General features: G+C 39.6%; 1 protein-coding gene across 4 annotated transcripts in view; it reads right to left on the reverse strand.

The window, feature by feature from the left end:
• Positions 1–24,689, reverse strand: part of FBXW11 (F-box and WD repeat domain containing 11) — a 150,759-nt gene that overhangs the window by 13,762 nt on the left and 112,308 nt on the right. For all 4 annotated transcript variants that reach the window (XM_011947789.1, XM_011947788.1, XM_011947787.1 and 1 more), the window contains 5 exons: positions 23,837–24,023; positions 22,903–22,993; positions 15,109–15,246; positions 2,489–2,607; positions 770–1,019 (listed from right to left, as the gene is read on the reverse strand). In XM_011947789.1, coding sequence (XP_011803179.1) covers positions 770–1,019; positions 2,489–2,607; positions 15,109–15,246; positions 22,903–22,993; positions 23,837–24,023 — 785 coding nt within the window. The remainder of the gene's footprint in view (positions 1–769; positions 1,020–2,488; positions 2,608–15,108; positions 15,247–22,902; positions 22,994–23,836; positions 24,024–24,689) is intronic.

The following is a 24,689-nucleotide window of genomic DNA, read 5'->3' on the forward strand; positions in this document are numbered from 1 at the left end:
CTAGTCCTGGACGGCAGACTGGTGTACTGCTCCGTGGTCTGTTAGGAACCGGGGTCATAGCAGGAGGTGAGTGAAAAAAAAGGGGGGGGGGGGGGGGCGGCGGGGGGGCAGGCCTGGTAGTGCCTGTACTCCCAGCTACGCCAGGAGGCTTAGATGGGAGCCTCAGGGGTCCCTGAGCTGAGGGACTGCTTGAGCCCAGGAGGTCAAGGCTGAAGTGAACCATGACTATGTCACTGCACTCCAGCCTGGGTGACAGAGTGAGATCCATCTTCAAAACAAAAAGTTAAACAGAGGGTTACCATCCTAAGAAAATTAAAAACATGAAAATTTCTACACTAATATTTATAGCAGCATCATCTGTAATAGCCGAAAACATAGAAACAACTAAAATGTCTATCAACTAATAAACAGAAGAACAATGAAATTTTATTCAGCCACTGGAAACAACAAAGTACTGGCTGGGTGTGGTGGCTCATGCCTCTAATCCCAACATTTTGGAAGGCCGAGGAATGCTTGAGCCCAGGAGTTCAAGACTAGTCTGGACAATATAGCAAGACCCCATCTGTACTTAAAACAACAACAACAACAAAAAAAAGGGACAAAGCTGATATATGCTACAAAGCACATGGATGAACCTTGAAAACATTACACTAAGCACAGAGGAGAATAAAGATCTTGCCAGGTACCAGGTTGGTATAAGCCACCTCTGCTTTCTCTCTGTTCTAAAAGGGACAGGAGCAGGCAGGGTTATGACTGCAAACATACTTACTTTGATGGTCCTGTCACCAGAGGCGGACACAATGTACTTGTCATCAAAGTCTACTACATTGACAGCAGCCCGGTGGCCAACCAGGACACGGCGTAAAGTGATATCGGTCGCAGAAGCCATGTCCCACACAGCAATGGAGCGGTCCTTGGAACAGGTCACCATCAGTCCATTGCTGAAGCGTAAGTGCAGTACGGCTTCATTGTGGTGGATCAATGTGTTAAGAACTTCACCCGTGTTCACATCCCACACTCTAGGAGAGAAGAGAAAAGCATGATGCTTAATTACGGAGACAGCCAGGAAACGATTCTGGCATCTGAGCTCTGTCTGGGTCTGGCTTGGATATGGTTTGTCTGACTCTACCGAATCTCATGTTGAAACTGATCCTCAGGGTTGGAGGTGGGGCCTGACAGGAGGTATTTGGGTCATGGCGGTGGATCCCTCACGAATGACTTGGTGCCATTCTCATAGGAGGGAGCTCACTCTTCGTTATGAGAGAACTGGCTGTTGAAAAGAGCCTAGCAGCTCCGCCCTCTCTCTTGCTTCTCTCTCACATGTAATCTGCATACACTGGCTCGCCTTTGCCTTCTGCCATGAGGAGAAGTAGCTTGAAGCCTTCATCAGAAGCAGATGCTGGTGCCATGCTTCTTGCAGAGCCTGCAGAACCATGGGTCAAATAAACCCCTTTTCTTTTATAAATTACCCAGCCTCGGGTATTCCTTTATAGCAACACAAATAGACTAAGACAGGGTCCATTCTTAATGAACCTAAGGGCATGATTAAAAGGTGCCCCTAAAAGCAATTTCTTTATTTGCTGAGAAGTGCTGAGATGGTTTCAGAAAAAGTGGCTAATTCTGGCTCTGCTCGAGTTTAGGTATATTTAGCAGTCAGGTATTCAGGGATGGTGTTTGCAGGCTCACGCTGATGGCAAAAGACAATTCCTCAAGAAAGCAGATTTTGTATTGAGTCTGAGATAAAAGGAAGAAGGAGCCTTGTTGGCTGAAGAACTGAGAATGGTTCCAAGCTTACAGCTCTTGTTGACTTCTGACAGACCTCTGAGTCTATTATTTATCCACTGCAAACTGGGTAAGTCATGATGCCTCATGAATCACCACATCCACTTCTTTACTCAGCTGCTTTATGGACAAAGCCAGGGTCTCCCAACTGCTTCGTATGTCCAGGGATTTGGGGGCAGCACTTCCACATCATGGCTTTTCTGTAACCCTCATCTCCTAAGAGGACAAGTTCACACAGGGCAGAGGGGAAAAGACTCAGGCCTCTGAGGCTGAGACATGATCTCTGGCAGAAGCAGTGGTACGGAAGCACTGAGTCCAGGAGAGGATACTAGGCATGCTTCAAGCAGGGGTGGTGATGCTTTAGGCAGGGGTGGTGAAAGAGTCCGGGAGTGACTCCTGGAAGTGAGTGTCTCCTCTCTGCTCTGGACCAGTTTCCCAAAAGAAGAAAGCCAGCCTAATACTTGGTATATGCTCTTACAGGAAAGCATGTTGTCATCTCTATAATGAACAGCAATAGGAATAGAACACCTTTAACAAAAATTAGCTTTCCTGCCTAATTTGCTCAAACATATCTACAATAAAAGTAGTTTGAAATACAGCATGTAAAAATGTAAGTGTGTGTATGCCTCTCCCAGAGGAGGATGTCAATCTCAGACTTTCTCAGGGAAGGCTTACAAGTTAAGACCAATGAAGCCAGATCACTCACCTCACTGTAGAATCTGAAGAGCCAGTTACAATGACACGCTCATCATATTGCAGACAGAGGACAGAGCCTGTGTGTCCCGTTAACACTTTCAAACATTCCAGGCTGGTTTTATCCCAAATCTATTGAGACAAGATTAGCCACAAACGATGATTATACTACATTTTGATGAATGTTACTGTCCCACCTTATGTTCTGATTATAAAATAGAACACACTTGGGTTACAGTAAGTAAGAAACACTGAATATCAAACAGGTAAGAAATGACAAGTAGGAATACAGACAATAGTGATTAACTACAAGGATAGATGTGCTATTTTGCTTAATTTGAACCCTTAGCTATTGATCTCATTACACTTATCAACAGCCTCATAAAGGGGACTTATTAAAAATAAAATCTGTGAAAAGAATTCGCTCACTGGCTGGGTGCTGTGGCTCATGCCTATAATCCCAACATTTTGGGAGGCTGAGACAGAAGGATCGCTTGAGCCCAGAAGTTCAAGACCAGCCTGGGCAACATAGCAAGTCAATCTCCATAAATGTGTGTGTGTGTGTGTGTGTGTGTGTGTGTTTTAAATTAGCCAGGCGTGGTGGTGTGTGTCCCTGTAGTCCCAGCTACTCAGGAGGCTGAAGTGACAGAACTGCTTGAGCCCAGAAGGCAAGGCTGCAGTGAGCTATAATCACACCACTGTACTCCGGCCTGGGTGACAAAGCAGAACCCTGCTTTGTCATTTTATTTTTATGTCTCGTAAAAATAAATAAATTAATAAAAAAAGAACTGGCTCACTCTCTGGAAAGCAACATGACAACATTTATTAAGACCTTTTACAAATGCATACCCCTATGTTTACAAAAATAAAAAGTGGAAAATGAAATGTCCAGCATTTCATAAAAGTCTCAAACTATGAAAAGTGTTTAATGAGAAAAGATCATGCTTTATTAAAAAGTTAAGCATTTTTTAAAAATCAGAATAAAAATTATCTATAAAGTGACACAATGACTATATTTTAGAAAAGGAAAAAAGGATTAAAGGAGGTAAAATGTTGTCAACAGTTGTTTTCATGCTCTGAGTGTTCCTCTTCTCGCTTCTTTTACTGCCTCCATAGATTTGTCTTTTCCAGAATGTCACAGAGTTGGAATCATACAGTATGAAGCCTTTTTACATTGGCTTCTTTCACACAGTAATACATACTGAAGGTTCCTCCCTGTCTTTTCATGGCTTGATATACATTCCTTTTTCGTGCCGAAGATTATCCCAGTGTCTAGATATACTACAATTTATCCATTTACCTACTGAAGGACACCTTGGTTGCTACCAAGTCTGGGCAATCATCAGTAAAGCTGCCATAAACATCTGGGTGCAGGTTTTTCTGTAAATGTAAGTTTTCGATTCCGTTGTGTAAATACTAAGTAGCAACACTGCTGGATCATATGGTAGAAGTATGTTTAGTTTTGTAAGAACTGCCAAACTGCCTTCTGAAGTGGCTGTACCATTTTCTGTTTCCACCAGCAATGAATGAAAGTTCCTGTTTCTATTGCTCCACATTCTCACCAGCATTGGGTGTTGTCAGTGTTCTGGATTTTGGCCACGCTAACAGGTGTGTAGTAGTGTCTCACTGTTATAATTCACATTTCCCTGATGACTTACAATGTGGAACATCTTTTCACATGCTTATATGCCATCTGTATATCTTCTTTGGTGAGATGTCTGTTAAGGTCTATGCCTTATTTTTAAAAATCAGGTTAATCTAATTGTTTATTTTCTTACTGCTGAGATTCAAGAGTTCTTTGTATGTCTTTTGCATATATTTTCTCTAGTCTGTGGTTTGTTTTCTCTTTCTCTAGACAATGTCTCTCACAGAAATTTTTAATTTTAACAAAGTCCAGCTTATTAATTCTTTTATTTCATGGGTCATGCCTTTGGTATTGTATCTAAAAAATCATCAACAAACTCAAGATCATCTAGATTTTCTCCTATGTTATACTCTACGAATTTTATGGTTTTGTGTTTTACAATTAGGTCTTTAATCCATTTTGAGTTAATTTTTGTGAAGTACATAGGATCTGTGTTTAGATTGTTTAGGGGTAATGGAGGCAATATGGTGTCTAATTGCTTCTGCCCCATTTGTTGAAGACACAATATTTTCTCCACTGTATTGTCTTTGCTCCTTTGCAAAAGATCAGCTGACTATACTTATGAAGGTATATATTTCTGGGCTCTCTATTCTGTTCCATGGATCTAGTTGTCCATTCTGTTGCCAGCACATTATTGTGATTATTGCAGTTTTACAGTAATTCTTGAAGTAGGGTAGTGTTAGTCCTCTGTCTTTATTCTACTTCAATATCATGCTGGTTTTTGCTTTTCCATATAAACATTACAGTCAGCTGGTAGATATCCACAAAATAACTTGCTGGGATTTTGACTGAGACTGCATTGAACCTATAGACCAATTTGGGAAGAAATGACTGACATCCTCACAATAGTCTTCCTACCCATGAGCATGAAATGTCTCTCCCCATTTATTTAGTTCTTTGATTTCTTTAATCAGTCTTACAGTTTTCTTCACATAGATCTTACACATATTTTGTCAGATTTATACCTAAGTATTCCATTTTGGTGGGGGGATGCAATGGCGTGATCTCGGCTCACTGAAACCTCCGCCTCCCAGGTTCAAGCGATTCTCCTGCCTCAGCCTCCTGAGTAGCAGGACTACAGGCGCCCACCACCACACCTGGCTAATTTTTGTATTTTTAGAAGAGATGGAGTTTTGCCATGTTGGCCAGGCTGGTTGCGAACTCCTGACCTCAGATGATCCACCCACCTCGGCCTCCCTGAAGTGCCGTACAGGCGTGAGCTACTGCGCCCAGCCATGTTATTGTGTTTTTAATTTCACATTCCACTTTTTCATTGCTGGTATATGGGTAAACAAATGACTTATGTACATTAACTTTGTATCCAGCAAACCTGTTATAACCATTTATTAGTTCTAGGAGGTTTTCTTTTGTTGATGCTTTCATTTTTCTCTACAATCATGTCATCTACAAGCAAAGACAGTTCTAATGCTTCCTTCTCAATTTGTATACCTTTTATTTCCTCTTGACTTATTGTGTTATCTAGGAGTTCTAATACAATGTTGAAAAGTAGCGGTGAGTGGGGACATCTTTGTCTTATTCCTGATCTTAGTGGGAAAGTTTCACATTTCTCAGCACTGTGTACGAATGTTAGCTATAGGCTTTTTGTAGATACTCTTTATCAAGTTAAGGAAGTTCCCCTCTATTCATAGTTTACTAACGGTTTTTATCATTAAAGAGTGTTCAATTTTGTCAAACACCTTTTCTGCATATATTGACATGATTTTCTTCTTTGGCTTATTGATATGACGGATTACATTAATTGACTTTTGAAGGTTAAACATGAAGATATTGGTCTGTGGTTTTCTTAGAATGTCTTTATCTAGTTTAGTACTAAGGTAAGGATGGCCTCATAGAATGAGTGACAAAATATCCTCTCTTCTTCTATCTTCTGGAAGACATTGTAGAGAACTGATGTAATTTCTTACTCAAATGTTTGACAGAATTCACCAGTAACCCATCTGGGCCTAGTGCTTTCTGTTTTGGAAGGTAATTAATTATCGACTCAATTTCTTCAACAGATAAAGGCCTACTCAGATTATCTATTTGTTTTTATGTCAGTTTTGGCAGATTGTGTCTTTCAGGGAATGAATTCATTTCATGTAAATTATCAAATTTGTAGATATATTATTTTATTATGCATTTAATGCTCATGAGACCTATAGTGATGTCTCCTCTTTCATTTCAATATTAGGAATTTAAGTCCTCTTTTTTCCTATGTTAGCATAGCTAGGTGCTTATCAATTTTACTCATCTTTTCAAAGACACATCTTTTGGTTTCCTTAATTTTTTCTATTGACTTCCTGTTATCAATTTCACTGATCTCTGCCCTAATTTTCATTAACTCTTTTATTCTGCTTACTATGGATTTAAACTGTTCTTTTTCTAGTTTCCTAAGGCGGAAGCTTAGATGACTGATTTTAGTCTGTCTTCTTTTCTAATATATGTACTCAAAACTATAAAATTCTAAGCTTTCACTGTATCCCACAGATTTTGATAACTTGCGTTTTCATTTTCATTTAGTTATACCCACCCACACACGCACACATGTGCACACACACAGGGAAGGAGCAGAGAAAGTCTCACACTGTCACTCAGGCTGAAATACAGTGACACAATCACAGCTTACTACACCTTTGACCTCCCGGGCTCAGGTGATCCTCCCACCTCAGCCTCTTGAGTAGCTGGGACTACAGATGCATGCCACAATGCCCAGCTAATGTTTTTTAATTTTTTTGTAGAGACAGGGTCTCCCTATGTTGCCCAGGCTTGTCTCAAACTTCTGGGCTCAAGCAATCCTCCCACCTCAGCCTCCCAAAGTGCAGGGATTACAGACGTGAACCACTGTGCCCAGCCTCAAAATATTTTTAAAATTTCTCTTGAGATTTCTTCTTTGATCCATGTGTTATTTAGAATTATGTTACTTAATCTTAAAGTATTTAGGAATTTTTCCAGCTTCTTTTTTTGTTACTGATTTCTAGTTTATATCCACTTGTGGTATGATCGGATATTGTATTAATTTCTAGCCTTTCATTTTTTTACTGATTTTTTAAATTTATTTTTTATTTTTCCATAAGCTATTGTACAGGTAGTATTTGGTTACCTAAGTTCTTTAGTGGTGATTTGTGAGATTCTGCTGCACCCATCACCCAAGCAGTATATACTGCACCATATTTGCAGTCTTCTATCCCTCGCCCCCCTCCCACTTGTGCCCCCAAGTCCCCCAAGTCCAATGCATCATTCTTATGCCTTTGCGTCCTCCTAGCTTAGCTCCCACATAACAGTGAGAACAATATGATGTTTGGTTTTCCATTCCTGAGTTACTTCACTTAGAATAACAGTCTCCAATCTCATCCAAGTCACCGCAAATGCTGTTAATTCATTCCTTTATATGGTTTCATAGTATCCCATCTTATATACAATCACAGTTTCTTTATCCACTCGTTGAGTGATGGGCATTTGGGTTGGTTCCACAATTTTGCAACTGTGAATTGTGCTGCTATAAACATGCATGTGCAAGTGTCTTTTTTGAATAATGACTTCTTTTCCTCTGGGTAGACACCCAGTAGTGGGAGTGCTGGATCAAATGGTAGTTGTACTTTTAATTCTTTAAGAAATCTCCACACTGTTTTCCATAGTGGCTGTACTAGCTTACATTCCCACCAGCAGTGCAGAAGTGTTCCCTGTTCACCACATCCACACCAGCATACACTGTTTTTTGATTTTTTGATTATGGCCATTCTTGCAGGAGTGAGGTGGTATCACATTGTGGTTTTGATTTGCATTTCTCTGATCATTGTTTCATGTTTGTTGAGCATTTTTTCGTATGTTGAGCATTTTTTCATACGTGTGTTGACTATTTTGTATATCTTTTGAGAATAGTTTATTCGTGTCCTTAGCCCACTTTTTGATGGGACCGCTTTGTTTTTTTTCTTGTTAACTTGAGTTCATTGTGTTTGTTTTTTTCTTACTGATTTGAGTTCATTGTAGATTCTGGATATTAGTCCTTTGTCAGATGTATAGACTGTTAAGATTTTATCCCAATCTGTAGGCTGTTTACTCTGCTAACTGTTCCTTGTGCTGTGCAAAAGCTCTTTAGTTCAATTAGGTCCCAGCTATTTGTCTTTGTTTTTGTTGTATTTGCTTTTGGTTCTTGGTTATGACATCCTTGCTAAGCCAATGTCTAGAAGGGTTTTTCCAATGTTATCTTCTGGAATTTTTATAGATTCAGGTCTTAGGTTTGAAGTCCTTAATCCATACTGACTTGATTTTTGTATAAGGTGAGAGATGAGGATCCAGTTTCATTCTCCCGTATGTGGCTTGCCAATTATCCCAGTACCATTTGTTGAAAAGGATATCCTTTCACCACTTTTATATTTTTGTTTGCTTTATCAAAGATCAGTTGGCTGTAAGTATTTGGGTTTATTTCTGGGTTCTCTATTCTGTTCCATTGGTCTATGTCCCTATTTTTGAACCAGTACCACACTGTTTTGGTGACTATAGCATTGTAGTATAGTTTGAAATCAGGTAGTGTGATGCCTCCAGATTTGTTCTTTTTGCTTAGTCTTGCTTTGGCCACATGGGCTCTTTTTTGGTTCCACGTGAATTTTAGAATTGTTTTATCTAATTCTGCGAAGAATGAGAAAGGAATAGTTATGTCCTTTCCTGGTTTTGGTATTAGGTGGTATTTTGATGGGGACTGAATTGAATTTGTAGATTGCTTTTGGCAGTATGGTCATTTTCACAATATTGATTCTACCCATCCATGAGCATGGGATGTGTTTCCATTTGTTCGTGTCATCTATGATTTCTTTCAGCAGCATTTTGTAGTTTTCCCTGTAGAGGTCTTCTGACTCCTTGATTAGGTATATTCCTAAGTATTTTATTTTTTTGCAGCTATTGTAAAAGAGGTTGAGTTATTGATGTGATTCTCCACTTAGTCGCTGTTGGTGTATAGAACAGCTACGAATTTGTGTACATTAATCAAAAGGAAATGCTATCAACAGGCCTTCAAGAAGGGAAGCATTCTATAGTTCCATGACTAGGTTTTGGTCTTTTAGTGAGCTTATACCTCTAGACTTTACAAGTACTTCTTAGTTCTCCCTCACCCCTTTATGTGGGACCACATGGATGAGGAAGCTAGAGTTGTGTATTTCCCTTCCCCAGGTCAGCCAGGTTCTATAAAATCTCAGCACTTTAGGCTCTGGCTAAGCAGTTCCTACTGAAGGTAGACCTTGTCAAGAGGTACAGAATAACCTAGTATAGTTAAAAAGGTTTATTTTCCCTCCCCACTGCTGGAAACACAAGGGCATTTTTTCTGTGATAATCACTGAGAGAACATAGTAGAGCTCTTGGAGGTAAAACTCACAAAAGTGTCGTGGGGAGCCCTGATGACTGGCTCCTCCTCAGTTTATACTTCTCAGACTTGTCCCACACTGAACCTCCAGCAATTTTCAATTACAGTTCAGGTTACCCTACCTAGACACTGGTTCTCCTGGATGTTTCTGCACCAGTGAGTTATGATTCTCTGTATTTGCCTGTCTCTCCAATTTGTGGGGCAGCAGCTTCTCCTGTGACCTCACTTCTCTTACGAATCTGAGTAGAATGGCTGATTTTTCAGTTTGTTCGGATTTTTACTTGTTGTCAGGACAAGCAGCACCTTCTTACATACCAAATCTACTCCCTTCTTTTAATCTTTCCAGTGTTTCCAAGTTATCGATATTGTTGATATTTCATGGGAGATGAGAATGTTTTCAAAGATTAAACTATTAAAAATAGACTGTGCACCTATTTCTTGACATGTACAACAATACCATCATAATTTTCAGTGACTCTATAGTTTACTGCAAATGAACAAGATTTTATAAATGATGTAGACACTGAAGTATAATATCTTTCCACAATAGCAAAGCTTGATTTTAATTTCTGACCTAATGGAACCTGAGTTATTTTTAAAGTGATTAGTGATCAAGGATTGGTGCAGAATAAGGTAAAAAAAGGTTTCCAACCACTGGTCTAGATAATCTCTTCAAAGCATACTTCTGCTCTACTATTCTATGTCTTATAAATCAAATGGATGTGCCACAATTAAGAGAATTCTTTTGAAAACACATCTAGTGTAAATGAATTCCAAGCCCACAGTCAAGACTATGCTTTGACAAGGCTGTTATAAACTATTCTCATCTATTTCTTAAAGAAAAACTACCAGTATTAAATAGTAGCATACGTCACACTTTCTAGAGATACTGGTAGCCACAGATTAGGGCTATCAAGTATACGTAAAAATAGAGTTCTGTGGGCCAGGAGCAGTGGCTCACACCTGTAATCTCAGCACTTTGGTGGGCCGAGGCAGGCGGATCACTTGAGGTCAAGAGTTTGAGACCAGCCTGGCCAGCATAGCGAAACCTCATCTCTACTAAAAACACAAAAAATTAGCCAGGCCTGCTGGTGGGCACCTGTAGTCCCAGCTACTCAGGAGGCTGAGGGAGGAGAATCGCTCGCTTGAACCTGGGAGGTAGAGGTTGCAGTGAACCGAAATCGTGCCACTGCAATCCAGCCTGGGCAACACAGAGAGACTCTGTCTCAAAAAAAATAGAAAAAAAAATTAAAAATAGAGTTCCATGGTCAAATAAGTTTTGGAACTTGGGAAACACTGGGTGTCTCTATTGTAGGCATTCTCAGAGCCTTTCTATGCCACTGTATCCTGTGAATTTCTAAGCTGGAGACACAGCATGTAGTGTTATCTAAACTTCTTTGGAGGGCATTATTCTCTGCCTAGAATGCCTGCTAACATCCTCTAGATTCACATCCACAGAATATCTTTTCGCAATCAGTGCCATACATATAGGAAACCAACAGAACAGTTTCTTATATTCTATAATTCAGAGTGTGTTTGACCTAGGTAGCTGAATTACTAAAATTCCACTATTTCACTTTTTAAAAAACTAACAAAAAATAAAAATTAAAAAAAAAAAGCAGAAAAGTTTTATTTCACCCAAAGTAGAACAATAGCAGAAAATAGGGCCAAGATGGAGAAAGCCCACCGCAACCTATCTCTCCAGTTGATTATAACTAAAAACTCTGATAAAAACTAGTTGAGAACTCTGAAAAGTCAGGGGGAAGGCAGATGTGGCAAGGGGTCAAAATGTGAAGAAACAATCCGCATGGGGGTGAATTTGCCATTATTTTTGTTTCTTGTTTTCTCTTTTCTTTGTTTTTTGTCTTTTTTTTTAAATTGAGACAGAGTCTTGCTCTGAATTGCAGTGGTGTGATCCTCGCTCACTGCAACCTCTGCCTCCTGGGTTCAAGCAATTCTCATGCCTCAGCCTCCCGAGTAGCTGGGATTACAGGTGCCCACCACCACGTCTGGCTAATTTTTTGTATTTCTAGTAGAGACGGGGTTTCACCATGTTGGCCAGGCTGGTCTTGAACTCCTGGCCTCAAGTGATCCATCCACCTCAGCCTACCAAAGTGCTGAGATTACAGGCATGAGCCACCAACACCTGGCTTTTTCTCTTTTCTTTCTATTGTGGCTTTTGCTCAAAGGTAGGCCCTGACCAGGGAGCTATAGTGAAATAGCAATACATGCAGCTAAAGTTCTGAAAGAAATCCCTCTTTCTAGGCATAGGGGCTGGAAAAAGAGATCCCTGGGGGTTTTTTTTCTCTCTTTTCTCATAGGGCTCATGGCTCCAGTCATGAAGATGTACTGCAGAACAATGGAATGGATAACAAAAATTCCAAGAGTGACCCAATTTTTCTGGCCAGAGGAAAAGGAAAAAAAGTGTCCTTAGGAACTGAAGAGACGTAGGGAAAATCAAGAGGAAAGAACTAGAAATAAAAGAACCCAAACAACACATGGCTTGGGCTTACCCTTGAGCTGTATATGCACAGAACAGACTGAACCAGCACAGAAAAGGCTGTATAACTAAGCTGATATTTCAAGCACTGCTGAAGCCTCAGATTAACCTCTGAGTAGTGAAAGCCCATGACAGACCCAAAGTGGCACGGCAAAGGCTTTGAACAGTGGAAAAGAGATTAGAACCATCCCCCCAACCCCTCTGATGATGCCAAGACAGAACTTGTGTTCTGAACCCAACTAAGTTGACTAACTGCTTAAAAACACACTTACCCAAAAACATCCCCCAGAGGATTATAACAGGACCCACAGTCTTTACAACGTAATATCCACAATGCCCAAAATACGAGTTTAAATTACCTGGCATGATTCAAAAATCAAGAAAAATGAAAAATCTCAGGGGACTGGATAATCAACAGATGTCAAGCTGGAGGTTACCCAGATGCTGACATGGTTAAAGATGTTAAGCAGTTACTCTAACTATACTCCACAGGATAAAGATAAACGTGCTTGAAGCGAATGAAAAACAGAAAATTCTCAGCAGAGAAATAGAAACTGTAAAATATCATAGCTGAAATTAACTCACTTGATGGGGCGGAGGGTAACAGGAGAACAGAGATGAAGAGATGAAAAATTCAGTCAACTTGAAGATAGGCCAACAGAAATTATCCAGAAGGGAGAGGAAAAAAGATTGAAAACAACGTGGAACAATATCTAATTTTGATCTAATATTTATGTGATTAGAATTTCAGAAGGAAAGGAGAAATTGGTACAGAAAAAAATATTTGAAAAAATAATGGCTGAAGACTACTGAAATGTAAGTAATGAAAGACGTAAATTTACAGATTCAACGAGTTCAGAGAAAGGCTTCTTGGATATAATATCGAAAGCATGATCCATAAAAGAAAAAACTGGTAAGTTGGACTTCATCAAAATTAAAATATTCTGTCAAGTACAGTGGCTCACGCATGTAATCTCAGCATTTTGGGAGGTCTGGATGGGCAGATCACCTGAGGCCAGGAGTTCAAGACCAGCCTGGCCAACATGACCCCGTCTCTACTAAAAATACAAAAATTAGCTGGGCATGGTGGCACACGCCTGTAGTCCCAGCTATTTGGGAGGCTAAGGTGTAAGTGTTGCTTGAACCCAGGAGGTGGAGGTTGAAGTGAGCCAAGATCATGCCCCTGCACTCCAGCCTGGGTGACAGAGTGAGACTCCATCTCAAAAAAAAAAAAAAAAAAAATTAAAATTTTTTGCTCTGTTAAAAGAGATCTTTAAGAAAATTACAAGATGGCCAGGCATGGTGGCTTATGCCTGTAATCCTGGCACTTTGGGAGGCTGAGGCAGGTGGATCATCTGAAGTCGGGAGTTTGAGACCAGCCTGACCAACATGGAAAAACCCTGTCTCTAATAAAAATACAAAAAATTAGCCAGGGGTGGTGGCACATACCTATAATCCTAGCTACTCGGGAGGCTGAGGCAGGATAATCACTCGAACCCGGGAGGCGGAGGTTGCAGTGAGCTGAGATTGCGCCATTGCACTCTAGCCTGGGCAAGGGTAAAACTCTGTCTCAAAAAAAATTTTTTTAATAAAAAGAAAATGAAAAGACAACTCACTAATTGGGAAAAATATATGCAAAACGTATCTAACAAACAACTTGTATCTAGACTACATGAAGAACTCTAAAAACTCAATAATAAAAAAAAAGAACCCATTTTAAAAACGGGTAAAAGATCCGAAAAGAAACTTCACCAAAGAAGATGGCAGGTAAGCACGTAGAAAGATGCTCACTATCATCACTGGGGAAATGCGAATTTAAAGCAAAATGAGGTATGTTCACATACCTATTAGAATGGCTAATATCAAAAAAATTGAGACGATCAAGGGCTGACAAGGATACAGAACAAAAGTAACTCTCAGGCCGGGTGCAGTGGCTGCTCACACCTGTAATCCCAGCACTTTGGGGCAGGCGCATTACTTGAGGTCAGGAGCTCAAGACCAGCCTGGGCAACATGGCAAAACACCATCTCTACTAAAAACAAAAACACTAGCTGGGCATGGTGCCACGTGCCTGTAGTCCCAGCTACTAAGGAGGCTGAGGTAGGAAGGCAGGAGAATTGCTTGAACCCAGGAGGCAGGTGACAGAGACAGACTCTGTCTCAAAAAAAAAAAAAAAAGCAACTCTCATCACTGTTGATGGGAATGTGAAATGGTATGGGCACTGTGGAAAGCAGCTGGGCAATTTCTTAGCAGGTGAAACATACACTTACCATATGAGCCAGCAACCTCACTCCTCAGTTTTCACCCAATGAACTAAAAATTTAGGTTCCCCAAAAAACCTACAGGTATATAATTATGGTAGCTTTATTCATAATTTTAAGAAACTGGAAACAACACAAACATCCTTCAACAGGTGAACGGGTAAGCACAGGAAAGAGGCCAAAAAGTCCAGGAAAATAAAAGGGCAGGACAAGGGAATTGGGGGAATGAGAGAGCTGCTCCATGTAACAGTTATACACCTCTGTGTGCTTATCAAAACTCACATAATTATACAACAGAAGAGCAAACTTCCCTGTTTGTAAGTTACAATGTTTTTTTACAAAATTTAAAAAACTCGATGCTTTCTAAAATATGAGGACATAAGCTACAATGTAAAATAAAATCAAATTAGATCAGCCATCAAACATATTAAACATAAGAAATAATACAATTTATCTACTATTGAAAAGTTAATGAAAACAATATAAGTTGCTCTATCATTCTGTGGTATTATTATTTCAGTCCTTCTCAGAAACCATAAAAGGTAATGGCTTTGGTTTATAAACTACCAATACTCTTACCAGCCGGCAAAGCAATCAAGAGCCCTGTGATACTGGGATATTTTCTATTTACACCTAATACAGAATATAGAATGTGACTGTGCTTAGAGAAGGATAAGAAGTGAGACAATCCAGGATCTTGTATTAGTTACGGGGAAATGCTCTGGCTCTAGTTCTTTAGAACTACACCGAGAGCTGCCAAGATTGAGTGGAAGAGATAAAAACCAATCTGGAGTAAATGGAAAGATTGTCACATCTAGTGTCTAACACATAGCCACGATTCTAAAAATAATACATATAAAATTCAGTCATTCACCTTAATAGAATTATCTCGTAGGCCACTGATAATTTTTTCATCATCATACTGTAAACAGTAGACACCTTTACTATTTTCAGAGCGGCACTGAATCCTCTGCAAGTTGTGTCGTCCACACCGCCAGTTAGATTCTATAGTCTAGGGGAAAAAGGAGACAAGAGATGAGTTTTTGTGAATCAACTTATTCTATTAGGTTTCAGACTTTGGCATTGCTTCCAGAAACAGCATACCACCGATACCCCAATCTTGGTTTGCATAATTGTCTGTGGATAGGATCATGCACTTTTCCAAGTAAGATATTAACCCAACAATCTTTTCTCTTAAACTTTCCCTGCCCATCTGGCAACTATCATAGGATTTCCAATGAGTTTTGGATTGGGCTTGAAAAAACTGGCCTAGACAGAATTCAGTATGTTTAAAGAATGCCATATGCACCCAAAACACGCAAATAAATAGTAACTCATTGGGTCGCTCCCTAATGCCAATTAAAAACCATCATTAAGCATATATTGACAATCTACATACCCAAACAAAGCATTGTCTTGATCACTGAGGAAAGATATTGAGCAACTACTATAAGCCAACTACATAGGAAGAATTTTATCATTTTTAACCTTCCTAATGTTTCTGTAGAGTAAAAATGGTACACTTCAGCCCTGGATTCTTGTTCCTCTTATCATTTATGCAACATTTGCTGAGATGTTAATATATTCCAGGTACCGTGCTAGGCACTGAGGATAAAAAGATCAACAGGAGACATACTGAATTCAGGGAGGCACCACTCCAATGTTTAGACCCATGGCGTCTGGAATAGACAGACACTAAACTAAGTTTATTTGCTTAAATGATCCATACAATAACCTTGGAAGGAAGGAAGTACTTATTATTTCCTTTTTACAAACAGGAAAACAGAGTTTAATTTGCCTGCAGCCACAAAATCAGTAATCAGACCAGCTGGAAATCACACTCAGTTCTTTCTGACTCTGAACCCATACTTTGCTACTAACATATTCAATGCAAAGCAGGATGGGCTTGCCTCTTGAGGCAGTGCACACAGAACGTAAGATCAGTAACAATTCCAAAAGTGCCAAATGAGTGATAAAAATTCTAAGTGCTGCAGGAATTAAGGGCGATAATGAGCTCCACAGCCTGGACCACTGGGCCAAGTTTAGTGAAGAAGTAGGTCATACCCAGAGCACCAGAAGACCTAACCTCTGGGAGTAGATATAAGTGATTTTTAAGGCTCAAAAGATACAATGTCTCTACTAAGAGTAACTAAAGTCTGAATTCCTGATCCTTGAAATTAGGGGAAAATAGGGATTTCAATAACCTGTTACACTTCAGGATATAGTTTCTCTCTCAGTAGCTAATTACTTCTCTACAGCTAAAAGTCTAATTATCTGCTTTGCTGAAGAAAGGAGTACTTAACTACTGGCTCTACTGACATCTAACAAACTATTTCTTCTTATTTTGAAGATAGTATCCTTCTGTGCACTCTAAAATCTTAAAATTAACTGAAAGCTATGTGCCAGGCACTATGCTTTCCTAACACTATACCACTCACTTTATATGTTTTGTAGCTAATTTAATCGTAACTCCGAAGCAGGAATCATTGTTTGCATTTTACAGAAAAGGAAATGGAGGGTTGGAGATACCGATACACGTATACTTAAAAAGTGAATATTTCCATAATTTGTGGCCCCAGCGCTTAGCAAGAGTCCTGGAAACACGGTATCTTCCCTCGAGGAGCTCCCATACACATCTGTGAGGGCAGGATGGCGTATTTCCAATGCCCAGGAGATGAACGGACGTGCCATGGAGATGCCAGGAGAGGGGAAATACTCATCTGTCCATCTGCCACCAAGTCAGAACTTCCTAGCCTGGGTCATCATCTTTAGTGACTTGGTAAAACATTAGACATACAAAAGCACACTTCAAAATAAAAAAAAATAAAAAAATAAAAACACATAACCCAACCACCTCTGCTACCTCTATCAAAGTAGACAAACGGATCTGTCTGGACAAGCAACTTTTTTATTTAAAAAGAGATCCAGCCTGTAATCCCAGCACTTTGGGAGGCTGAGACGGGTGGATCACGAGGTCAGGAGATCGAGACCATCCTGGCTAACACAGTGAAACCCCGTCTCTACTAAAAATACAAAAACTAGCCGGGCGAGGTGGCGGGCGCCTGTAGTCCCAGCTACTTGGGAGGCTGAGGCAGGAGAATGGCGTAAACCCGGAAGGCGGAGCTTGCAGTGAGCTGAGATCCGGCCACTGCACTCCAGTCCGGGTGACAGAGCGAGACTCCGCCTCAAAAAAGAGAGATCCAGAATACAGGCATTTCTTAAGCTGAACGCAACGCATGGAATCATTTAGAGAAACAATGTATTTTTAGATAGTGATTGAGCCATCTCAGCATGCTGAGCACTCCAGGAAAATGCTGATTTAGTAGGCAGATGTACTGGTAACAAGCCTACTTTGTGGCCAGTGACTCTTGGCAGTGGTTACAAATGTTCACATTATACCCTCTGGGGGCCCACAGAGTTGCTACAGAATGTATGAGTTCATATGAACCCAAACTATTACAAAGATGAATACATAATATGTTTTTACATATATGCCAGGTGTTACCAAGTTGTTCTTAGGTTTAAGAGGTGTACAATTGCTTTAAGATGACACTGAAGCAGTAAGTAGCTTTGTTTCGCTTTATATTTCAATGACTAGAAAAAGCACATTTACTACCGCATGAGAGTTTGAGGGGGAAACAATTATTTTAATTTAAAAGAGGGGGTGGGGGGAATCCCTATACCAAAAAGAATTTCCTACATGCTCTCCCACTACTCTAAAATGTTTCCTAGAAGTGGGTGACATGGCTACAATCTTTAACTGTACCCAAAACCCTGAAGACGCAGCAGAGAAGACTGCACAGAGGACCCAGGGTCCTCTGTACACACTCAGCCTGTGATACATCAGTCCCCTGAGATGTCTGGACAGAGGATGACAACAACATTAAAGGCTGGGCTATACTCTCTATCCCCAACCCTCAAGTAAGAGCTAGGGAAGAGGACTTCACAAAAGCTCTGCTAGATACCAGATTTTCATTCTAAGTTGAACGGAAGTTAGCAAATGGCTTAGCTTCTCAACACTTACAAAAAGCCTCCTTTTCTCAAATAAGTTTCTGCATTTTAAAAGAAACAGTTTGTCAACCAATTCTTGATGTGTCATTTTACAAAGTCCTCACCTAGGCCTGTTTTAGAAATCATCAGTTTCTTGAATCCCAAAGTGTAGCTTGTTTTGAAAAGCCATGAAAGAGACACGGAGCCAGATCAGGGAGTTGACTGCTTTGCTGCGCACCAACCCTGGGTAATTCCTCTTCTCAATTCCCAAGGCCACCTGCACAAAAAAGCAGCACTTCCTGTCAACTACGACAGCCTAAAAAACTACCCCCATGATGTCTGACGACATCGACTTTTACCTGAATGCTTCTAAGCCAGGTCTTTTTTTAGAAAAACTAGACCTTTAAAACTGGCAGGTAGCCCACTGTGGTAGAAAATACCTAGGTCAAGTAGCAACTTCGGCAAAGGACTTCCACTGCTGTAAAGATGGGAAGAGTAATATCTACTCCCTCAAAACCACTGTTAAGGTTCAAATGAGATTATGTATGTAAGTTCTCATTATAGTGCCAGCAAATGGTAGTTACGTTCTTCTTCAGTTGTTGAAAACGTTAACCAAAAAGAAAGTAGGCTGCAACAACAAATACATAATTCTCACAAAGTTGCCAGAAATCGCTGTCTCAGTCTAGGCTGATATTTAATGCTAATAAGCCTGAGCCTTCCCTAACCATTCCCAGGAAGAGGCTCAGCCTTCAAATGGAATCCAACTATTATCCTAATGCCAGCAGCAGGAATAGAGGTCACACACAGGTGCACCTCTTTAATTATGTGGATACCTATCATTTCACTTAGCCATCACGTGGTATGGCTACTGTAGAGGAATATTTCATGTTTTTGAGAACTTGTAAAATCCCCTTACCCTGCGCAAATTTTCAAAATACTGGGAAAGTAGCCATGATACACAGAGTATACAGCGGCATTTAAATTGGCAATAGAGTGAAAACAGATGTCTGAGTATGGAGGAATAACATTATTTTTAGAAGCCTAAACACAACTGGGTGGGTGGGCAAGTTTTGACATTTTCTGGTCAGGACAATGTTAATATCAGGTTTGCAAACCACAAAAAAAGCTCCCCGCTTTCCCTGAATAAAATGTGGCTTATTAAAAGGTGTGATACAACACACCATCATTTTCCCAGTGGGCTGTCCAAGAAGAGCACTTCAAAGGCTTCCATGCAATGAATGAAGAGAGGAAGAAGGTAGATTACTTGAAGGAGTTTGTCACTACTCAAATGGCAAAAGAGAAAAATCCAAGTTCAGAATACCAGAACTCTAGGGCTGCTATAACAACTCCCAACTCTCTGTTAGTGGACACTTGGGGGCACGCTAGAGTGAAAGCAGCATGGACTTTGGAGTAAAAATCTCAGCTTTGACAATTTGAGGATTAAATTAAATCACTTGTAGCAAAGTATCTACAGTCAGCCCACCATTAATGGTAACAACAACAACAACAACAACTAAGACTCTAGACAGCAAAGGAGAATATGGCTGCTTCTTTTAGGAGTGAGCCTCAGGTTTTCTAGGAATTCCTTCTCAATTGAACGGAGGCCCTCTAAACCCTCTCTATGTGTGGCAAGAACACCCAGGCGAGATGAGCCTTTGCAGAAAGCTTACAATACGTATTTATTCTCCCCAGACTCCATTTCTCACATCCTCATTTCCTGAATAACAGGAGTTGGCTGCACTAAGCCAGGTTCTCTATTTTCCCTTAAAATTAAGCCAATTTTTGGTGGGTCAATGTAGAAGGGCAGATTCAGAGATGAACATTTCCTTTCTGCTCATCAAAGCCAAATCTGGGAATGTACAGATTACAGGAGCCGGCACATAAGCCAAGCTGTCGAGGTGGAGGAAGAAGGAAAAAAAGAAAAAGGTGTTGTGAACTGGCAACCCTGCCAAGTATATGGGAAAAAACACAAGAGACTCTAAAGCTATGTACAGGCAACTGGGGAGGGAGGGGGACATAAAACAGCCACTTGACATTCCAAGTGTCATTTATCTTTCTGCAATGTGCTTAAAACCCTACTACTTTCACATAAGTGGACTAAAACAGGGCCCACTAATCAGATCTTAACTCATACCCTTTTTTCCATGAACAGTCAAGGACACTGAGTATTCACACAATTAGAGAAGGAGGCAAAGACCACCTTGAAATTCAGCAGGCATAAAACATGCCTCTTTCTCCCTCACTTCTTGAATTTTCCACTCTGAAAATGACAAACAACAACTCTCAGCCTGGATAGAGCTAGACAGACCTCAGTTAAAATCCCATCCCATCTCTTCTAGTTAACTATGCAGCAAGTCCTAAAACTTCTTTTAGTCTCGGTTTCCCCCTATTATAAAGATAATAACATGCACCTTGTTGTAAGAATAAAAAACAGTAACCTACGTAAATCACCTAATACAGTTTGACATATGCAAGGACTCGAAGTGGGTATTTGTAATTATTATAGTCTGCTTGTGAGGATTTCATACCAGCCATACGAACAGAGTCAAGCCCGTGAGAGTCTCTCATTTGATCCAGGATCACTGAAAGAACTCCCTACATATAACTCTCTATATTCTGTTTTATTCTGGACAGAATGAAACACACTCCCAAAACAGGAATAAAAAAATCTATTTTGAGGTGGTGGCAGTGGTCTATTGTTAAAAACTCGTATTAAGGTAGAAGGGTATATGGTTGATCACAGACTCAATTACCCACTAGCTGTGTGATCCTGACTAAACTGTTTAACCGTTTTAACCTTCTAAGGTTTCCTCAAATTTAAATAAGTACTTGGCCTACCTTTCAGGTTTTGTCCAAAATGTTAAAAGAGAAAATGCATTATAAAGTAGTTAACAAAGTATCTGGCATAAGGAAATGCTATTAGTGGTACATTACTTTTATGATTATTACTAGTAGTGCATATATCAAAGTATAAACATCATCGCTTATATCAAGAGGTCTAGCCCACAAAAATCTGGAGAAGACTTTTGTGGCCAACCAGTGGGTTTTTCCAAACCACACTTTAAGAACCACTGGGTAGACCACCATGATGTAGAGGTTGTGTCGCACAGGGTTTTCCCACAGAGCTGTTTCCCCTCACACCTGCCTCCTCTCCTACTTTAAAATATCATTTGAGCCTGAAGAAATGATGATGGCAGGTGGTGTCACATAGTGTCATGTCACAGAATACTGAATGCACATTGTCAATTGTAAGACCAGTCATGAGGATTCAATAAAATAATCTAGGTCGCCACATCTTCAACCTGATCAGAGTTCTTCCAAGGTTCCTGTTTGTTCATAATTAACTTTAAACATCATTCTTTTCAAAGAATATTTTTGATACAATTATTCAAAGAAGTCTGGAGATAACTTTGTAAATAGTTGCCCCTCATCAAAGGAAAACAAAAAACAGAATGTAATGTAGTTTATAAGATGGGTACATAAGAAATGCCTTAGTACAACTACCTAGGGGTAAGCGACAGCCCCATCTCCCCTACGACACACGCACACATCAACCTAAGATTAAAGTTAACACCATGTCTCAGCCACTAGCCCTGCAGGGGCAACTTACTCTAAGTTTGGAACTGCCAATGGACAATTAATTCTTAAACTTTATGATTTATCTAGTGAAAGTTTTTATTTAACCTCCTTAAAGGGTTGCTTATAGATCGTTTCAGACAGCAGAATATTCAAGACAGTTTGTGTTTTAAATAATGATATTCCAGTCACATTCAGATTTACCATTAATGGAATGATTCCATTATTCACATCTGCCTGGAAGGGGGGAGGGGTCTGAAAAAGCACATGTTTCTCCCTTAATGAATTTTGGCACAATAACTTTTATGTCTATCACCTGGGGGAGAGGATTACTTCACATTTGGGAAACTGAGTATAACTTTATGGGTGATATTGCATTGCCTAGCAAAGGCTAAACTTTTCTGCCAAGGAGGAAACAGTGAAGTAACCAAGACCTGCCAAGAACACATGTGAAAGAGTTAATGAGAAATGCCTGTGCATGTCTTTCCTGGTTCAAGGAAAAAGTCTAAATAGTAAAACTGAACTAATTAGAACACATGAACGATATCAAACATCTCCAGTGTTTCTCATCAAGTTTACAGAGTTTTACTGGTCTGGTGAAGTTACGCTCAAATCCAAAATGGTCCAGGAGCATAATCTGCCCTATAAATCCACCTAACTGTTGCTTAGAATGATATCTGCATCATTTTTATGAAAAACTATGAGTAATGTACAGAGAAAACTTGGAATGTGCCTTCTCTAGTTCTCTAGAGATGGCTCAAAAATATAAAACGATGCTTACTTAAAAAAATGGGGCCAGGGATTTTGGAAAATTTATCAGATTAGAATAAAAAGATGATTTTAGATTAAGGCTTGAATTAACTGGCAGCCTTGCAGAAGCATTTCATGTTTTAGAAAAGTTAGATATTCTTTGCAAAAGACATTATCTTTTCTGAAGAAGAGCTGCAGATTATATACATCGTGACACATTTACTCCAAAAGCTCAACTTTTTAAAAAAATTATTAGTTCTACGATTTTAGAACAAAAGAACACTCTAAGGCAACATAAAAAGTCGAGAACAAGACACTAAGAGCCCATAAAACAGATAAATCATAAAGTTACCTCTATATCCTGGATAATCTTTGGGTATAATGACCTATAAAATGAATTTGGAGGGCCATCTGTGGGTCTGTTTTTAAACAGGTACTGATCCCTGGCAAATAAAAACAAACAGATGTTACATTTTTGCACATAAAAGGGTGAATTTTATCTAAACATGGTGTTGACAAAGATATATCTTTCATGTCTTTTAACTTGCATTGAGCTTTAACTGTTCAAAAGCAGGATTTCTGACAAATTTACATATTAGAGACAAGTTTAGCTCAATTCACAGCTCTCTAACACAATCCTGATCTTCTGTTTTCTGAGTACTAATATATAACAATCTAGCCTTTCATTCCATAGAGTTTAATAAAAAGCGCTAATGTAGCTTTGTGAAAAATCTAACTTAGTACACATCAAACTTCCTCCCATAAGGAAAATACAGCTCTGACCCTCACTCATAAGGAAAATACAGCCCTATATGCACCTCTTTCTGTAGCTCTCTCTGTGCTAACTGGGCCATACAGCATAGAGCTAGCTATAAAGCTGCATCAGAGTTACCAGTTTTCTCTGAAAAATCCTATCACTTACTTCCTCAACCAGAAGTAATAACAAACAGCAAAGTGGCACTACCTGACTTCCTCTTATTTTTCTCATATCTATATTTTGGTAATGGTATCATCACCTAAGCAAAATGTGAAGGAAAAAGCATAAACACATAGCTTTGAAAAGCCAAATCCCATTCAAACTATATAATACAGTTAATAAAGGAAATACACATTTCAGAGGGAGAAACTTGAACAGCTTTAACTTTTTCTTTCAACTTTTGATCACTCATTTTCCCCCCTTTTTAAAAACAGGCCAGCACATTTGCAAGTAAAATTGCACTTTTGACTAATCAAGCTGACTCTGTCAATGAAATTTTTTCAAGGGAACAAGCAACCCAAGTACTTACCACCCTCTTCTTTCTGAAAGTCCTTTCCATAGGGGATCAGTGCGTACCATTCGTTCAATCAGCTTCTTCCAAAGCATTCCTTCTGAGATCACTCGCTGCCATTCTTTACACACCAGCTCTGCTGCACACAGAGACCTGGCATCCAGGTACGAAAGAATGTTTTCTGCTATGTGATCTAAGCCTTGCTCTACAAAACAGAAAAGGGAATGAAGGAATGGGAAGGGAGATAGAAAGGAACCAGCCATCATTTCCTTAAAGGTAAGAGGAATAAAGAAATCCTGAACCAAGTATTTTAGTAATATCAAAAGTTCTACAGATACTCAAATCCATGAGTACATAAACATACACACTTCTTTTTGGTTCTGATTTTTTACGATAAACAATTAACAGCAACTCTTCTCTGTGTGTAAAAGCTGACCTTGGACAGTTCTGTATCTGTCAAATATTATGATAAAAGACTTCATTTTCTTTTATATAACTCTCACAGCCCTCCTGTGGGGCAATGATGCCCCAAATTTTACAGATGAAGTACAGAGAGGTAAAGAACTCAAGATTTTACACTCCAAGACTGGAACTCAGATTTCTTGCTTCAAAGTTTGTGTTCATTGCCATCTTATTCACTGTCTCTCATAACAAATCATATCCCCATTAATCCACACCTGGTGTGAATCCCCGGGAGGTCAGAAGACAAAAAAGGCAAAACACCGACTCATCTTGAAAAACTTACGAAAAGTTAAATGTCAATCCAATAATTAAAGTCGATTGTGCTTAAATGTATTTCTGTCAATCTTTTCATCTTCCTTTTGTGAGTATCCATTTTCTGTTCCTAAACGGATGGGGACAATCTTCAAAA

The sequence above is a fragment of the Colobus angolensis genome, unplaced genomic scaffold, assembly GCF_000951035.1.
Source record: "Colobus angolensis palliatus isolate OR3802 unplaced genomic scaffold, Cang.pa_1.0 Scaffold27, whole genome shotgun sequence".
NCBI classification, from domain to species: Eukaryota; Metazoa; Chordata; class Mammalia; order Primates; family Cercopithecidae; genus Colobus; species Colobus angolensis.